General features: G+C 56.5%; 1 protein-coding gene across 1 annotated transcript in view; it reads left to right on the plus strand.

The window, feature by feature from the left end:
* PFKM (phosphofructokinase, muscle) overlaps window positions 1–15,540 on the plus strand; it is a 33,394-nt gene extending 17,854 nt beyond the window's left edge. The window contains 21 exon segments of the mRNA XM_062195151.1: window positions 4,028–4,101; window positions 4,687–4,764; window positions 6,778–6,967; window positions 7,176–7,341; window positions 7,679–7,723; window positions 8,090–8,198; window positions 8,295–8,390; window positions 8,582–8,674; window positions 9,136–9,261; window positions 10,203–10,267; window positions 10,587–10,650; window positions 11,101–11,250; window positions 11,572–11,643; window positions 11,882–11,981; window positions 12,177–12,328; window positions 12,690–12,854; window positions 13,498–13,559; window positions 13,730–13,841; window positions 14,540–14,639; window positions 14,718–14,823; window positions 15,033–15,540. Of these exon segments, the coding sequence (XP_062051135.1) occupies window positions 4,028–4,101; window positions 4,687–4,764; window positions 6,778–6,967; window positions 7,176–7,341; window positions 7,679–7,723; window positions 8,090–8,198; window positions 8,295–8,390; window positions 8,582–8,674; window positions 9,136–9,261; window positions 10,203–10,267; window positions 10,587–10,650; window positions 11,101–11,250; window positions 11,572–11,643; window positions 11,882–11,981; window positions 12,177–12,328; window positions 12,690–12,854; window positions 13,498–13,559; window positions 13,730–13,841; window positions 14,540–14,639; window positions 14,718–14,823; window positions 15,033–15,177 (2,270 nt within the window). The 3' untranslated portion in view covers window positions 15,178–15,540.
* The last annotated feature ends 1,952 nt before the right edge of the window (window positions 15,541–17,492 follow it).

Here is a 17,492-nt window from a genome sequence, read left to right on the forward strand (position 1 = left end):
TTATTGTTCCTAATTTTTTCTTATTTAGAGTTATGGTAGAAACTTTATAGCATCAGCTCTCAGAAAAACAGAAAGTCATGACCAAGTCGTGATGAGTTTTTTCTGTCCCCCCTCACAGGGACCCATCCCCCACGGCTGTTCTCCCCAGAGCCTGTTCCCAGCAGGCTGTAACTGGAGACCAAACTCTGTGCTTGCGATGTTCTCCACAGCCTCTCCTGGACGCTGCCTGCAATCTTATCCTTCATTTTGCTTCTAACGAGTCAGGCAGCTGCTCACGGAGGGCTATTCAGGGCAACAAGGGACAGCCAGGGAGACTGGCCAGGACTGGCTCATTGCACAGCAGTGAATGAGCTGTGGTAGTCTGAAGAACGACTGGGACTCATAGGACAAAGTGTCTCCGCACCCTGACCTGGGAATTTTAGACACAGGTGTAGGAAAGGGGTCCTCGGCTTTGATTTCCAGGAAAGCACGGAGACACTCAACCTCAAGGCAGGAGGGTGGCCTCTGGAGCCTCAGGGGTGAAGTGAAAAGAAGGCAGAGGGAGGTGAGCAGAGACAGGTCCCTACTGTGGGATTGTTCTGCCCGCCATCCCTGTTCGTTGACGCTAGAGACCGTTTAAGTCATGGTTTCCTTTAAATCATTGACACAGTTTGGGAGCAGGAAACAGCGCTCCAACTTAGGTGTTTCAGAAGAGAGTGTTTTCCTCGTTTCCTAAGATGACTCCAGACTCCAGAGCTCCAGGTGTCTGTAGAAAACCCTGCAGGCCTGGTGGCTGCAGTGCTCATCTTGCTGAGCTGACGGCAGTGGTCTGTCCTTCAGCGTGGATGGCTCTGGGTGACTCTGAGCTTGTTCCTGTCTCACACAGGCTGTTCCTGGAGCTTCCGAGAAGCCTCCCTCTGCAGACCCCTGGTTTTGAATCCTTACGCGTCAGTTTGTGAACTTAGACTTGTAGACTTGATGGGATGCCTTCGCGGGGTGGCAAGCCCAGCCTTCCAGGCATTGACCTTCTCTATGGTGCTTTGGGCACAGTTCCCGCCTCTTCATAGTGTCCACTTTTGGTTTCCAAGACATTGCTCAGCTCTGCTTTCCCCTAATCTCTCTTGGTGCTCCTTGCTGGTCTCCATCCTGGAACCCTGTGGTTGGTGTTCCTGGCCCCAGTCTCAGTGATGTGTGCCTCACGCCCACCCCAGGGCACAGACCGAAGCCTACCTCTGCTCTATCCACCCTGTGCCCCGTCAGTCACAGGCTCTCCCTTTCTCTCCAGAACCTCAACGTCAGATCACAGGCTGCATTAGGGTGAGGCCCTTCTGCTCCTGTCCCTAGAGGTTTCCCATCCATGATCTGTTTTGTCCCAAAGGCCACTCTTCCAGTCCAAGCCTCCTCGTTCCTTGTCTGGAATGCCAGGTAGCCTCCTGGGCCTGTTCCTTGGCGTCTTCTCTGTCTCCCAGCGGCTGCTGAGCGTTGTTCGGACACATGGGGCTCGTTGTATCCTGCTGCTCACATGATTCTTCAGGAATTCTTCGTTGTGTACACCTTCTTTGTGTGTGTGGTGGTGGTGGTGGTCATGGCCCTTTAAGAATCAAGGGTGAACCATGAAGCTTCTCCCAGAAGTGTCTGTGGTCCCAGCACTTCTCAGAGTTCCACGGGGCTCACAGATTCCTGTTAAGCCCTGGCCTCCTCAGTGAAAGCCACGCTTTCCCCGTGGCCCGTGGTGCCTGTACACCTGTGTGGCTTCATTTCCCACCACCCCCTACCTCACATTTTAGTCTTTATAGCACTGGATTACCTAAGGTCATTTCTTGACTCTCCCCTTTGTCTAGCCCTCCCTGCCTAGAACACTCCCCCAAATTGTCCACCGGACAGATTTAAAGGGAGTGGTTCCAAGGTCTCAGATGCCGTCTTTGCTGTCCACCCTTCTCTGACTTCCTGTGGCAAGCACAGGGTTTCTGTGGCGTCCCCACCACGTGCTGTGCCTGTTTCTGCTCTAACGTTGGTGCACCCTGTGGTGATTCCTCAATGTCTTGAGCCCCACCACCAAGTCCTCTCTGTGTTCCCAGATCGGCGCTGCCCACAGACATGGCTCCCGTGCCTGGCATGGTGCTGCTGTGGCAGTCTTTACCCAAGGAAGGGTGCCCCTCACTTTGCGTTGCAGCCAGTACCAGTCTTTTCGTCTGCCACAGAAGAGACATTCTGATATATATATTTTAACTCTATTCTGCTGTATTCCAGACAGCTTTGGATTACTCAGTGGTCTGTGGTAGCTGTAGTCTGTGCTGCACAGTCCCCATGACTGGCTTCCCTGGTGCTTGCTGGTCTGGCTGGTATCCAGGCAGGCTGAAGACCATGTGTCTGCAGTGGGATGTCTGTGAGGCAGTGGCTGCTCTGAGCATGCAAGGCCGGATGGGCCGCCTCCCAGCTCTCCAGTGAAGTGGTGCTCGGTGCGTGTAGGTAGCATTGTTCCCGGGGGGGGGGGGGCAGCGTGTGTGGAGCCCCACTGTGTGCGGTGCTCTCTGACTGTGCCTTGAAGGGCGTCTCGGCCACCGAACAGCTACCAGGAAAGGACAGAACCCATGTGAACAAGGGACAAGGCCCCTTTCTGTGTGTCCTCCTTTCTTCTCTGAGTGGAAGCGAGAGAATAACTTGCAGTATAATTCCTAAGTTCCCCGCACCCCTCGGCTGCAGAGCCTTCGGGGGAGGCAGGTAGTGCATGTTGTCTCACTGAGTGAACGCTGGGAGAAGGCGGGGAAGAATGCAGTCCCCACTGATTCTTCCCACAGGCTTAGTCCCAGTCTCTGTCCACATGGGAGCAGGGAACACAACAGCGAGACACCCAATAGCTGTGTGTGTGGACTGGGAGCATCTACCGCCCAGGAACAGACTGCAGCTCACTGCACCACGCAAAATCAGGCCTGGGGCTGGTGCTGTGGCATAGTGGACTCCCAGCTGCTATGCTTCTGATCAGCTCCCTGCTGATGGCCTGGGAAAGCAGTGGAAGATGGCCCAGGTGCTTGGGCCCTGCACCCACATGGGAGACCTAGATGAAGCTCCTGGCTTCAGCCTGGTCCAGACCTGGCCATTGTGACCATTTGGGGAGTGAACCAGCAGATGAAAGATCTCTCTCTCTCTCTCTCTCTGCCTCTGCTTTTCCAAACTCTCTGAAACTCTGACTTTAAAATAAATAAATCTTTAAAAAAAGAAAAAATCAGGCCTTTGTCCCAAAAAGCCTGGCAAATCTGGGTGTCTGGATTCTGTGCAGAGTACAAGAGAAACCTAGCAGGCCAGTGCTATGGCTCACTAGGCTAATCCTCCACCTGCGGTGCCGGCACCCCGGGTTCTAGTCCCAGTTGGGGCACCGGAATCTGTCCCGGTGCTCCTCTTCCAGTCCAGCTCTCTGCTGTAGCCCGGGAGGGCAGTGGAGCATTTGGCCCAGGTCCTTGGGCCCTGCACCCGCATGGGAGAGCAGGAGGAAGCACCTGGCTCCTGGCTTTGGATCGGCGCAGTGTGCTGGCCACAACATGCTGGCTGTAGTGGCCATTTGGGGGGTGAACCAACGGAAAAAGGAAGACTTTTCTTTCTCTCTCTCTCTCTCTCTCTTGCTAACTCTGTCTGTCAAAAAAAAAAAAAAAAAAAAAGAGAGAGAGAGAGAGAGAGAAACCTAGCATGCCCCTGGAGGCTGGTAGGGCACAGCGCAGAGGTCCGGTGGTGTGACTTGGACTTGACCAGGAGCTTCCTGAGAACAGCTCCAAGGCCTGGACCCGTGAGCATCAGCATTGGATGGAGTGAGATGGTGCCTGACAAGCTGCTCTCAGTGTCTCCCACAATTCACCCTCAGGAGATGCTTCCTGCCGGCCTGTCCTGGCAGAAAGGCTGGTGGGGGGACTAGGTGTGGGAACTGGGGCCTCCCCAACAGCGAGTACACTGATTGGGAGTGGGGAAGCTGTGTGAGGAACTCTGTGGATCCACAGCCATGACTGTGTGAGTTCTGTGCTGCTTCCCTTAGGAAACCCTCTCCTGACTGTCCCTGCAGGTATGAATGCTGCCGTCCGGGCTGTGGTTCGAGTTGGCATCTTCACTGGTGCCCGGGTCTTCTTCGTCCATGAGGTCAGTTCCCTCCCTCACTGTGTGTCACTTCTCTGACCTCTGACTCTCCTTCCCTCACCACCCCCACCCCCTCCTGGCTGCGCTGCTTGCTCTGTCTTGGCCCCCAATCCCCAGGGTTGCTCATCCCACTGTTTGCCCAGTGATGACGTGGGGACCCAGGACCTGCACACTGCTGCCCCCTCTACCTCTCCCAGAAAAGGAGCAGCCAGCGTGGGTGATGCGGGCCTGGCTGGGGTCGCACTGTGACAGGGGCTGCCTGCCTCTCTGAGGCCCCCTGGGCTGCCCTGCTCCTCGCCTCTGCGTTTCTTCCCCTGCCAAGTCTCATTTCTCTTTTTTCCTCCCTTTGGGGAATGAGATGCACCCAACGTGAGAGGAATTGGAAGTAATTAAGTTGGGGAAACTGGAGCAGGATGTTGGAAGGCTGCCTTCTCCTTCCCTGGACCGTGTGAATGGGAAGCCGCGAGCACTTGGGGCACTGAGGGGAGGGGGTGCCTTTCTCTCAGAGGGCCTCTTCCCAGGGACCCCATCTCGGTCCTGAGAACTCAGGGCCAGTCCAGCGAGGCTGATGGGTGTTGTGTCCCACAGGGCTACCAGGGCCTGGTGGATGGCGGGGACCACATCCGGGAGGCCACGTGGGAGAGCGTCTCCATGATGCTGCAGCTGGTAGGTTCTGGCAGCATCCGTCCTGCTCTGCCTGTTCCAGTTCCTGCCGTGTGGCTTGAGGGACAGGAGAGGAGCTTGTGTTTGCCCTTTAGTCTGCGTTTAAAAACAGCACCCTGGTTTCCCGGAGGAGGGAGTGATCACAGGATGCTGTGCTCCTCACGGAAAGGTCACAGGCGAGACAGAACTGCACGTCAGCAGGCCCCACGCGGGGTCACGGGGAAGGTCTGGCCCTGAAAATAACCTGCTGAGGCCTGGAGCCAGAGCACAGCTGAGACAGGCCAGCCCCATGTGAAGTCCTAGCAATGTCCTGGGCATGTCCAGCGCTAGCTCCATCTGCTGTTGAGCACCGCTACCAGCCCAGCAGAAATGTAGCTGTGAGCTGATTGGCTCAAGAGCGACCGTTCTGCTCAGCCCCGCAGGTGTCTGTGGGAGAACAGGAATGCAGTGGCCATGAAGGCTCTGTGTGGTCTGGGTTTGTGGGGAGCCTGTGTGCACTCACCCTCTGGCCTGCAGGGCCCTGCACACCTAAGGCTTCCCATACCCAGAGCTGTTTCTCCTCTGAACACCTGGGTGCTGTGGCTCCTGCCCCTGGTGCCACAGGTCCCAAGGGGCTCAGAGAAAAGGAGCAGGCGCCCTACCCATTTCTTACCTGGATTGGTTGTGTTCTTGTTGTTGAGTCTTCTCATTCCTTATATATTCATTTCTCAAAAAAAGAAATGCAGGTGGGCAACAAATACACGAAAACATGCTTGGTACCACCAGCCACTGGGGAAATGCACGCCGGGATCACAGTGAGATATCCCGATGCCCGTTTTCAATAAAGCAGAAGGGTACAAGTGCTGCTGAAGAGAACTCCTGTACACCTTGGGTAGGGATGTAAACAGGACGTCCGGTACTGGAGAGAACTCCTGTACACCTTGGGTAGGGATGTAAACAGTACATCCGGTACAGAAAACAGTATGGAAATTTCTTAAAGAACTGCAAGTGTGGCTGCCACATGACCCAGCCATCTTACTAGTGGATATAGATCCAAAAGACACAAAATCAGAGAGATACCTGCTCCACCATGCTTATCACAGCACAGTTCACAATAGCCAAGATGTAGGGCCAACTAGAGTGTCCATTATCGGCTGAATAGATTAAAAATGCGGTCAGGATACACACTGGAACACTGTTCAGTCATGAAAAAATGAAATGCTGTCATTGGCAGCCCAACAGATGTTAAGTAGAATAAGTCAGACACACAAGGACACGTGCTGCGTGTTCTTCATCCTGTGTGGGGGCTGAACACAGAGTGGTAGCTCCTGGAGGTGGGGAATGTGGGGGGACACAGGGTCCCTAGTCAGAGCTGGGTGGAAGGAAAACACTCCGGGCCACGCTTCCTGAACAGGTAGGAGAGAGGAACTCCAGGTCCACAGTTCCACAATGATGGCACAGTGGGGACTGGCAGTCGCTTCAATTAGATCTGAGATGTCACTGTTGCCCATGAATGTGTACAAAGACTGTCAGTTAAACTTTTTTGATGTTATTTTTTTTAAAAAGTAACTTTTTAAAGAGAAACTATAGGCACAGCTGGGAATTTCGGTGCTCAAGAGGGAAGCCCCACTGGGCACATGGCATGGGCCATCAAAGGCTGAGGTCACTGCTGCTTTTCAGGACGTCCGAGATGTGAGCGGTTGAGATTATTCCAGAAGCCCTGACCACGTGCATTTGTCTTGTTCTGTTTGAGGATGATCCCTTTGCTGAGGCTTTCAGTGCAATGGTCGGTGTCAGTCGTCTGAGATGGGCAGGGGGAGAATGGGACATGGGAGGTCTCAGCCCTCTGCTGAGGCCCCACTGACACCGAATGCACTGATTAGGAGTGCCTGATGCCTCCGGTGCCTCTGCCGGGGCAACTGACTCAGGGTCAGGGAGCTTCCCCAGGTGTCACTATGCTGGGAGGAGGGAATGAGCGTGTTGAACCCAGATTTGGCCATGTCAGCAGAGGGGCCGACTTCTGCCTCTTTCTCAAAGGGAGGCACCGTGATTGGAAGCGCTCGGTGCAAGGACTTCCGGGAGCGAGAGGGACGTCTCCGAGCCGCCCACAACCTGGTGAAGCGTGGGATCACCAATCTGTGTGTGATAGGCGGTGATGGCAGCCTCACCGGGGCTGACACCTTCCGTTCTGAGTGGAGCGACCTGTTGAGTGACCTCCAGAAAGCGGGTGAGACATGGTTTGGAACAGGATTATGCGTGTGCGTGTGCACACAGGCACCCATGTGCAGCACATTTGCACATGCCCACACCCTTCCTCCTGCTGGAGATGAGCAGGCAGCCTGTGCCCTCCTCCTCTCTGTGTCATTGCCTGCGACGTCCTTGGCCTTGGCTCCTTCCCTCCTGGAATCGGCTCCAGGTTTGCTTCTTGTTGTCAGGTAAGATCACAGCCGAGGAGGCCACGAGGTCCAGCTACCTGAACATCGTGGGCCTGGTTGGCTCCATTGACAATGACTTCTGTGGTACGGATATGACCATCGGCACCGACTCTGCCCTGCACCGGATCATAGAGATTGTGGACGCCATCACCACCACTGCCCAGAGGTACACACCATGACGGGCCGAAGAGCTAGGGCCTCGTGGGTGAAGTTTTTGAGCTGTGGTGACTGATGGCCAGTTTCCTGGGGCTGGTATGCTATTTTTAGCTGCAAGTGATTCCTAGAGCGTAGGAATGGCACTGGTCCCTAAGTACTGTGAGATTTGCCTTTTGCCACTGACCAGCCTCCTGTGCTGCTTGTGGCTCCTGGGTCTCCTGAGTGGCCAGCAGAATAGCCAGCATCTAGACTAAGACAACTTAGAGAGCTGAAAACCTGAGCCCACCTTTGCAGCCATCTGGTGGGGTGGCCTGGGTGCGGGTGTAAGTGCTGTCTCTCTCTTGCAGCCACCAGAGGACATTTGTGTTAGAAGTGATGGGCCGCCACTGTGGGTAAGGTCCCCGTCCTGGTCCCAGCAGTAACTCCTCCCTCCCATGGGTGTCCAGTGAGGTCCCAGTGGCAGCAGGTGCGGGGGCAGGTGTGGCCTTGCCCCTGCCTTCATCCTACCTTCCCTCTGTTCCCACCTGGGCTCAGGCACATGCCTTGTCACAGCATGGACAGTGCTCTGGGAGGGGCCACGTTGTGGCAAGTGGGTGTGAGTGGAAGGTCTCCTCAGGAGACCCAGTGATCTGACCTCACTCTGAGGTGACACACAGGATCACCAGACCTTCCCAGCTGTGGCACCCGGAGAGCCTGCTGCGTCTGGGAAGCCCGTTGAGGGGTGCAACTCTGAGTGGGGTGCCCCGGCTTTCTCTCAGGTACCTGGCCCTGGTCACCTCTCTGTCCTGCGGTGCTGACTGGGTCTTCATTCCTGAGTGTCCTCCGGATGACGACTGGGAGGATCACCTGTGTCGCCGGCTCAGTGAGGTGCTGGCACTGCTTGTCCTTGCACAGACACCATGCCCTGTCCCACTGGGGCCCGCCAGGTTCCCTCATTCTTGCTTTTCCTCTGTCCTTGACCAGACACGGACCCGTGGCTCTCGCCTCAACATCATCATTGTGGCTGAGGGTGCGATCGACAAGAATGGGAAACCGATCACCTCAGAAGGCGTCAAGGATGTTAGTGTGCAGGAAGCTGAGGGGCCCTAGCATGGAGGTCCCAGAATATTCCCTAGTGGTTCTGTGTCTCCCCAAGTCCCTGCCCATCATTCCCTCTGCACCACGAACCACTATGGACAAGGGGCCCAGCGTTCCTGGTCAGCCCAGTACCCTTGACTCAGCAGACCCCTCTGTGTGCTTGGTCCCCTCAGCTGGTGGTGAAGCGTCTGGGCTATGACACGCGGGTCACCGTCCTGGGGCATGTGCAGCGAGGTGGAACCCCCTCAGCCTTCGACAGGATCCTGGTGAGTCACAGGCTCTGTGGCCCCTGGGTCCCCACCAGACAACGCTCCTGCCACCCTCTGGCCCAGAGACTGCAGTGCGCCTTGCACCTCCTCCCCCATGTGGTGGCAGGTGCCCCCCCAGGGAGCGAGGGCCAGGATCTTAGTGCTCTCAGCAGCAGTGACGTATGAGTAGGTGTTCAGTCTCAGCCCTTCCCACTTGCACTGGAGGGGAGAGGCAAGTCAGATGGGGAATCTTGTTTCTCCGGAACCGAGGAGAGCCCTTGGGGTTCTGATGGGGAGCGGACACAGTGGCCTCCAGCTTGAGGTGTGACCTGGGTAGGGAGGGACAGCCCACAGTGCCTGGCTGCAGCCCTTCCAATGTGGACTCAGCCCAGGGACTCTGAAGGGCCTAGTGTGGCCAGCTCTCCAGGTTGAGCTAAGATGGCAGGCCTGGCCAGACTCTGCCCCCTGGGCCTCTGCAGGGCAGCAGGATGGGCGTGGAAGCAGTGATGGCGCTGTTGGAGGGGACCCCGGACACCCCGGCCTGTGTGGTGAGCCTGTCTGGTAACCAGGCCGTGCGCCTGCCGCTCATGGAATGTGTCCAGGTGGTAAGTCCCAGCCCCAGCCCCTTCCCAAAGGCCCAAACCCCCACCTCAGAGCCATAGGGGAGGAGGCTGCCCTCTGCGGCCGCTGGTCCAGGAGCAGAAGGGAAGGAGGGCAGTGGGAAGGACACATGTCCTTTGCCTAGGAGCTGTGGCATCTCTTAAGTCGATTTCCTCATCTGTAAAATGTTCCTGAGGAGGACAGAGGTCCTGCAGCCTCCCACTGAGGACACTCAGCACCGTGGAACCCCCAGCCCCAAACCTCCACGCCCTTTGTGCGGGAGAAGCTCGACCCCTCCTCATGTCACTCATAGCAAGAGCATGGCTGGGTGGCTTTGTCTCCGTGACCTGCACCTGAAACGTGTTTCTCTGAAACACCGAGGGTTAGATTCTCACCCTGAGTTGTAGAGAAGCGTCCGAGAACTGACGCAGTTGCTGGGAAACGCTGAGTGCTTGGAGCATGACGGCTGTGGCCCCACAGAGCACAGAGCACGTGTGCAAGGGCTGCTGGAAATGCTCCCTGCCCCTGGCTGCTTCCCTCCGAGACTCAGGGGTCTTGCTCGGGACTATTTCTCTAGTGCCAGTCAGAGCAGAATTCGAATGGAGAAGCCCAGAGCAGGGCCAGCTGCTTCCCCCTGGGCTGTCTGTGGGGTCTTCCTCATTCGCTCCCCCTTCTTCATTCGAGGCTACCGTGAAGCTGGGATTGGGTGTGGAGCCAGGGAGAGGCAGGCACAGCCCCCTCCCCATAGTTCTATTAATAGAGCATCAGGTTGCCCTTTTCTTTTGCTACTCGTTACTCAGAAAGTTAGGGAGAATAAAGGTAACTTCTCTGAAAGTTTTGGAGACATCAGAAAGGTGGAGTGCACCTTTCTCGAGCAGGGACGGGCAGGCTGGTGGGTGGAAGGCAGCCCTGCCCTGAGCCTTGCCCGACTCTGCTCCTCCCTCAGACCAAAGACGTGACCAAGGCCATGGAAGAGAAGAGATTTGATGAAGCCATGAAGCTGAGAGGCCGGTGAGCAAATGACCAGACCAGCTACAGAAATGAGATACCAGGATGGAGCCCAAAGTCTGCCTGGCTCCAGACCCAAAGCAGGAGCTTCTGCCCCCTCTTCTTCCTCCCTGCCACAGCTTTGGCCAGCACAGATGGCTCAGTCCTCTCCTGGCCATTCTTCCGGCTCTAGGCGAGGGGCCAGCTCTGTGCTGTGCGCACAGGGCCCGGGAGGAGAGTGCGCAGGGAGCCTCTGAAGAACCAGGCCCCTCTGTAGCCTCTGCCCCGTCCTGCCTGCTGGCCACGGGGAATGGGCTGAAGACCACCTCTGCACTTTTCACAGGAGCTTCATGAACAACTGGGAGGTGTACAAGCTTCTGGCTCACATCAGACCCCCAGTCCTCAAGGTACGAACAACGTGGGCCCCCTCACTCTCTCCCTCCCCATCCTCAGTCCCACCTAAGCCTTGCCAGCCTGTGCAGCGCTGGATCTCAGTTCCACTGGGGCAGTTTTCTCTTGGCCACCCCAGATCCTGGCCCTGTGTTCTTAGTGTGTCCCAGATGTCTCTGACCCTTGCCCAATTTGGAGCCAGCGAGATGGCAGTGGACGGGCAAGAGGGTGTCTGTGCTTTACCCTCTGGCAACAATCACATGCACCCCACCCCCCACAGGAGCAGAGGGTCTCGAGTCGGGGTCCCCGAATACACATGTGGAGCTGATGCAGGTGGTCCAGGGGTTGGTCTTGGGGCAGCAGGGCTCTGAGGGGTTGCAGACAGACCCTCATCTGCCAGCTTCCGCAGAACGAGGGAGCAGCAGTGCTGGTCCCCTGGGGCCTCAGTCCTCCTCCCCGCTGTGTAGAGTGGCTCATACACCGTGGCTGTGATGAACGTGGGTGCCCCGGCGGCAGGCATGAATGCAGCTGTTCGCTCCACTGTGAGGATCGGCCTGATCCAGGGCAACCGGGTGCTGGTGGTGCACGATGGCTTCGAGGGCCTGGCCAAGGGCCAGGTATGGAACTCAGAGGACAAGGGCACACATCTGGGACCCCGGGGCTGACATGGGGAGACTGTCCCTCCCTGCTTATCTCAGGTAGAAGCAAATGCTTGATTTCCAGGCAGTAGGAAGAGGCAGGAGCCTCGGGAGTGAAGCTGTGCAGATATAATTGTGTCCCACTGTGTGCACAGTGCCGGGCACCAGCAGTTGTGTGGTTTTCCCGAGTGAGCAGCTAGGGCGCCTGGCGCTGCTCTCTGGGCTGGCAGCTCACAGGGCAGGTCCCACCCAGGCCCCTGGTGCTGTGGGCACCATGCAGCGTGTGGCCTTTTTCTGCAGATTGAGGAAGCTGGCTGGAGCTATGTAGGTGGCTGGACCGGGCAAGGGTGGCTCCAAACTGGGCACTAAAAGGTGAGCAGCCTTGCCCCCTTCAGGTGACTTGGTCTGGGCCCCCTGCGGACATCTGTAGATGGCTCCAAAGGCTTGGCAGGATGGGGGTGGGTGTGGGGAAGAGGGAGGGAGGGGGAGAGGGTGGGGTGGGGTGGGAAAGGGGCACCAGTTGGTACTTGGAACTGTAGCCTTTCCCTTGATTTTGCTATCTTTTCCCCAAATCCCCATGCCGCTCCTCCTTCCTCTCCGGTCAAACTAGGACTCTACCAAAAAGAGCTTCGAACAGATCAGTGCCAACATAACCAAGTTTAACATCCAGGGCCTGGTCATCATTGGGGCTTTGAGGTGAGTGTCATCCCGCCCGTCGCTGCTGGGGCTTTCAGGGTGAGTGTCCCCCCCGTCGCTGCTGGGGGCTTTGGGGTGAGTGCCCCCTCCCTGTCACTGCTGGGGGCTTTGGGGTGAGTGCCCCCTCCCTGTCACTGCTGGGGGGTTAGGCTGCGTGCCCCCTCTCTGCCCTCCCCCGACCCCATGAGTCCTGCTGCTCTTCCCGTCAGGCTTACACTGGGGCCTGGAGCTGATGGAGGGCAGGAAGCAGTTTGATGAGCTCTGCATCCCTTTCGTGGTCATCCCTGCCACGGTCTCCAACAACGTTCCCGGCTCAGACTTCAGTGTCGGGGCCGACACGGCACTCAACACCATCTGCACGGTGAGAGCCCGCCCGCCCCTTCCTGCAAGGCTGTGCGTGTGGACCAGGTGCGGTCCTGGGAGCCGAGCTCCTGTTTGGGAAAGCAGGTCTTCACAGACAGGCATTTGAGCAGCACCCTCCCCTCCATGAGAGATGTGTTGCAGGGCCAGCGGCCTGTTCCCCGCCTTGAGCCAGAAAGGATGGACGCAGCTTCCCTCCCAGCAGAGCAGTTCTGCGTGGGGCTGGCGAACATGCCTGTTGTCCGATTGTGGGGAATACATGGGGCCTAGGGCGCTGCCGGCCCAAGGGGAGAACCCACGGGGCTCCAGGGTGGGCTCCAGGCAAGGTCCAGAGAAGTGACTCTGCTTCCCCATCCCTGCAGACGTGTGACCGTATCAAGCAGTCCGCAGCGGGCACCAAACGCCGGGTGTTCATCATCGAGACCATGGGCGGCTACTGCGGCTACCTGGCCACCATGGCAGGACTGGCAGCCGGGGCCGACGCTGCCTACATTTTTGAGGAGCCCTTCACCATCCGAGACCTGCAGGTAGACAAAGACCTTGGCCCTGCTAATTGCCATGGTGACCTGCGTTGTGTTGCTCAGGGTGAGGGTCTGTCCTGGTAGGGCTGGAGGGAGCACTGTGCAGGCCACTTCGCGGTGTCTGCCGAGACGTGTCCTCTGTACTGTGGATGAGACAAGCTGAGAGAGGCCCTCATGGGTAGCTGGCCTCTGCGGCCAGCTCTGCACGGGCTTGCTGCTGTTTGGCTTTTCAGGGAGGTGCTCTCTCACCTCCTGGGCAGGGCCTGGACCCCTACTTCACAGAGCACCACAGGGTCCTTATTTTCCCAGATCCCAGTTCAAAGTGTAGTTCAGGAGCTGAGGGCTCTCCCAGTCCAAGATCCTGGCCAACCCTTCCTGGAGCAGGGGGTAGCATCTGCACCCTGCACATCCACCTTGGCACTCCGAGGACCTCGCTGCATCCAGGCGCCTGACTGCTTTGCATCGGCAGCAGAGTGTGCCGGGATGCAGGGGGCTGGAGGTGGGGGTGGGCAGCTGAACTGGGGTCCTGCTGCTGTTGCACGGAGCTTCTGCTAGGGGGCAGAGCCCAGGCCAGGCTGTCAGTGCACCCTGTGCCACTCCCCAGCTTTGCCCACTCCCAGCTAGGCCCAGGGTTAACTTTGGTTTTCAGGTGAATGTTGAACATCTGGTGCAAAAGATGAAGACAACTGTGAAAAGAGGCTTGGTGCTGAGGTACTGCACCTGCGGCTTGTTCCTGGGGAAGAAAGGGGAGGCAGGCTTTGGCCCTACCCTGTAGAACGGGTCCATGGTTGGGGTGCCCTGAGGAATCCATTGTGCACGGGGCAGGGGGCAGGCACAGAGCCCTTGGTGGCAGGAAGTCAGGCCCGGCCCCTCCCTGGCAGGAATGAGAAGTGTAATGAGAATTACACCACGGACTTCATCTTCAACCTGTACTCTGAGGAGGGGAAGGGCATCTTCGACAGCAGGAAGAACGTGCTTGGCCACATGCAGCAGGTATGTGCTGCGCTCGATGGCCACCGCCCCAGCAGCCTGCAGGGCCGTCCCGGCTGCACCATTGCACAGGGTTTCTTTGGGGTGACCTGGTGCTTCATTACTTACCCCTGACGTCACAGAAGCACCTCTGGACATCACGAGATCGTCTCAGGTGAGGACGGGGGCTTTAGAGAGAAGTTAGTTTTCCAGGTGGTGCAGGGCCTTCTCCCCACTGTGCTCACCTGGCGAGGAGCCTGCTGGTCTTCCAGGGAAGGGAGTTCCCCTGTCCAGGCAGGCCGCACTCACAGCTCCCCCAGCAGGTGTTCTCTTCCAGAAGTGGACCCTGGTGTCTCAGCTGGAAGGGGTATTCTGGGGTCAGGTGCCACGACCTCTGAGTCCAGAGGTTTTCTGTGATGTTTTACCTCCTCCTGAGGGGCAGCCCCTGGCAGTCCCTTGTGGCCACAGGATTCCTCCCTGTCGTAGGTGATGGTGGCTGACCAGCAGCACAGCAGTGGCATGAGGGGCAGCTGTGGGACCGGCAGCCCCTTTCCTTCCTGGTTCTCTCCTGCCAGGGAGACGGCCAGCTCCCCTGGGTGCTGACACCATCCTAGGGCTCCCTTCATAGGCAGCATCTGGATTTCTGTGTCTGCCCACTGCTCCCTCTGCTTGTGTATCCACGAGTCTCTGCCATCCCTGCCACCCATGTAATTCTTTTTCAGGGTGGGAGCCCCACTCCCTTTGACAGGAACTTTGCTACTAAGATGGGAGCCAAGGCCATGAACTGGATGGCTGGGAAGATCAAAGAGAGTTACCGCAACGGTAGGTAGGGTGGGAGTAAGTGCCCTGTGCAGAGGCTGGGTCCCCGGTGCGGCAGCTGATGGGTTGTTCTGATTGCAGGGCGGATCTTCGCCAACACCCCCGACTCCGGCTGTGTTCTGGGGATGCGTAAGAGGGCTCTGGTCTTCCAGCCAGTGACTGAGCTGCAGAATCAGACGGACTTTGAGTGAGTTCACTGCTGTCTCCAGTGTCCACGTCCTGTCAGACTGTGCTGTCCTCCACCTGGCCACTGTCTTCAGTGCCCTTTTTTTAGAAGCAGTGCTGTCGTCTTAGCCACTTTGGATGTGATGCCCAGGCCCCCCTGCCCAGCTTCTTCCCGTAAGCTGCTGGTAGAAGCTGAGAAATTTTATCACCATCTCCCTCATTCTTCTGTAGGCACCGAATCCCCAAGGAACAGTGGTGGCTGAAGCTGAGGCCCATCCTCAAAATCCTAGCCAAGTATGAGATTGACTTGGACACCTCCGAGCATGCACATCTGGAGCACATCTCTCGGAAGCGGTCTGGGGAAGCCACCGTCTAACCCTCAGAGCGAGGGACAGGCTGTCTGATCACATCAAAGATGCACGCCGTCTCCGTGTCGTAGCTCTTTAGTCATTAGGGTCCCTTTACTTCTGCACCCAAGGCCGTGACCATCTCTGGCCGGGAACTGGGAGCAGCAGTAGGTGGAAGCTCCTGTAGGTAGACTCGGTCATGACCCGCACCCCAGCCTGGTCTGTTACACAGGCAGGGTCCTGTAGGGCTCCTGCTGGACCGCACAGGTAGAATTCCCCTTAACATGCGCTTTATTTATTTCTTTGTGTTAACAAAGAGTGTTGGCTCCTCCACAACTCCTGCTGCAGTGACGCACTCTGACTACACAAATAAACGCCACCTGGCCACTGTGCTCCTGCTTCTGCTGTTTGCTCCTCCCTCGGCCCCTGCAGACTTCACGCAGCCAGTTGTGGTCGTCCGCGTACTTCACTACCTCTGAGGTTCCTCTTCTTCAGCCTCTGTGTCCCAGAGCTCTGCACGCTGCAGCCCTGACCCTGTGCGCCCCTCCCAGCCCAGTGTGAGAAGGGGTGACGGGGGTTATCTCAAGTGCATCCCTTTTGCTGGCTGAGATGGTTCCTGCCATACCCTTAAAAACAGCTCTGAACAGTGACTGAGGTGGCCGGGGTCAGAATCAGAAATTAAAGCAGCCAAATGCTCCTTGCATGTTTCTTTAGAGAAATGAACAGCAAATAGGCCTTTACGTCATCACTGAATCCCACAAATAGCTGTGAGAGGGGGCAGCTCCCCTTCAGAGGTGAGCCCCCCCAGGAGGGCCTGCCAGGCACGAGGTCTTTCCCAAACCTGGGTCTCAGACTCAGTTCCAGTTTCAGACCTGCGCCAGTTCCCTGTTTTCCATTCCTTGTCTCCTCAAGTTCAAAACACCAGGCTGAGAAAATGAGTGAGAGAGAAGCTCAGGCACACTGTCGACATGTCTAGCACTAACTGCTGTGGATTTACAGGTTCTTTTTTCTATCTTTAATTCTAGAATCGTTTCTTCAGAAAATGATGGCAAGGCAAGGGCCCTCTGGGTGGAAAGCTAATCACAGAAGAGAAGTATCACTCTGGAGAGAAAAGCAAGCTCAGGATCGTAATATGGTCTGGGGGTAGAATGTGTAGTGAAGACCTCTTAGAAATCTATGAAGCACATGCTGTTTTCCCCAGCAGCAGACAGACCTGGGTCCCAGTGCTGTGGTGCAACAGGGGAAAGCTACCGCTTGCAACTCTGGCATCCCATTTTGGAGAGCTGGTTGTGGTCCCGGCTGCTCCACTTCCAATCCATGTTCCTGCTAATGCATCTGGGAAGGCAGCAGATGACGGCCATCCACCTGAGACCTGGATGGTGTTCTGGGCTCCTGGGTTTGGCCTGGCTCTGCCCTGGCTGTTGCAGGCATTTGGGGAATTAACCAGCAGATGCAAGATATTTGTCACTCTGCCCTTCAAGTAAATCATTAAAGATAAGTGAAACTAAGTAGAGTGAGGTAGACAATTAGCCACCAAGTACCCAAGTGATTATGAGTAACAGAAAACAGGTGACACCTTTCCCCATGTGTACAAAATATTTTCCTCTTCCCAAATATTCAGTGGCTGTGATGAAAATCAAAATTACCTGAAGCAGTGTGAGCCTGGCCTCAGGTTAAGAATCACCCAGGCTGTCTTGAAACATACTAGTGGCCATTTGGGACCAATCAGTCTCAAACAGCCTGCTAAGACCCAGCTCCACTGCTAACTCTGGCTTCCTGCCAGTGTATTCATCAGGAGGCCACGTGATGGCTCAAGTACTTGGGTCCCTGCCATTTATGTGGGGAACCTGGATTGAGTTCCAGGCTCCTAGCTTCAGCCTGGCTTGACTCTGGCTATTAGGCACGTTTGTGGAGTTTGAACCAGTAAATGGAAGATCTCTGCCTTTCAAATAACATGAAAATAAATAAATAAAAATTTTAAAAAATAGCCTTTGCTGTGGAGCTTGGGTCTTAAGTATTTTAAGAACTTCCCTGAGTGGTTGCTGTCCATAGCCACCCACCAAAGCAGTAGATCTCACTCCTGGTACCACTGAAGCACTTGAAGAACCTCAACTGCCTGGCCACACGGCGGAGTTTCTAAGTGAGATCTTGGCATCCCTGTGTGTTAAAAGCTTCCTCCGTGGCTCAACATGAAGCCACTGTGGAAGACAAAAGCAGTAATCTCAAATTTGGGGTGGGGAGGTAAGAAGGAAGGGGAAGCCCAAGCCCTCTGTTCTCTCCATTAGTGTCCAGAGTCACTGCTGCCCAGGAGCCAGGCCTAAGGAAAAGCTGTGGGAACACATAG

The sequence above is a fragment of the Lepus europaeus genome, chromosome 6 (genome assembly GCF_033115175.1).
Source record: "Lepus europaeus isolate LE1 chromosome 6, mLepTim1.pri, whole genome shotgun sequence".
In the NCBI taxonomy this organism is placed as follows: domain Eukaryota; kingdom Metazoa; phylum Chordata; class Mammalia; order Lagomorpha; family Leporidae; genus Lepus; species Lepus europaeus.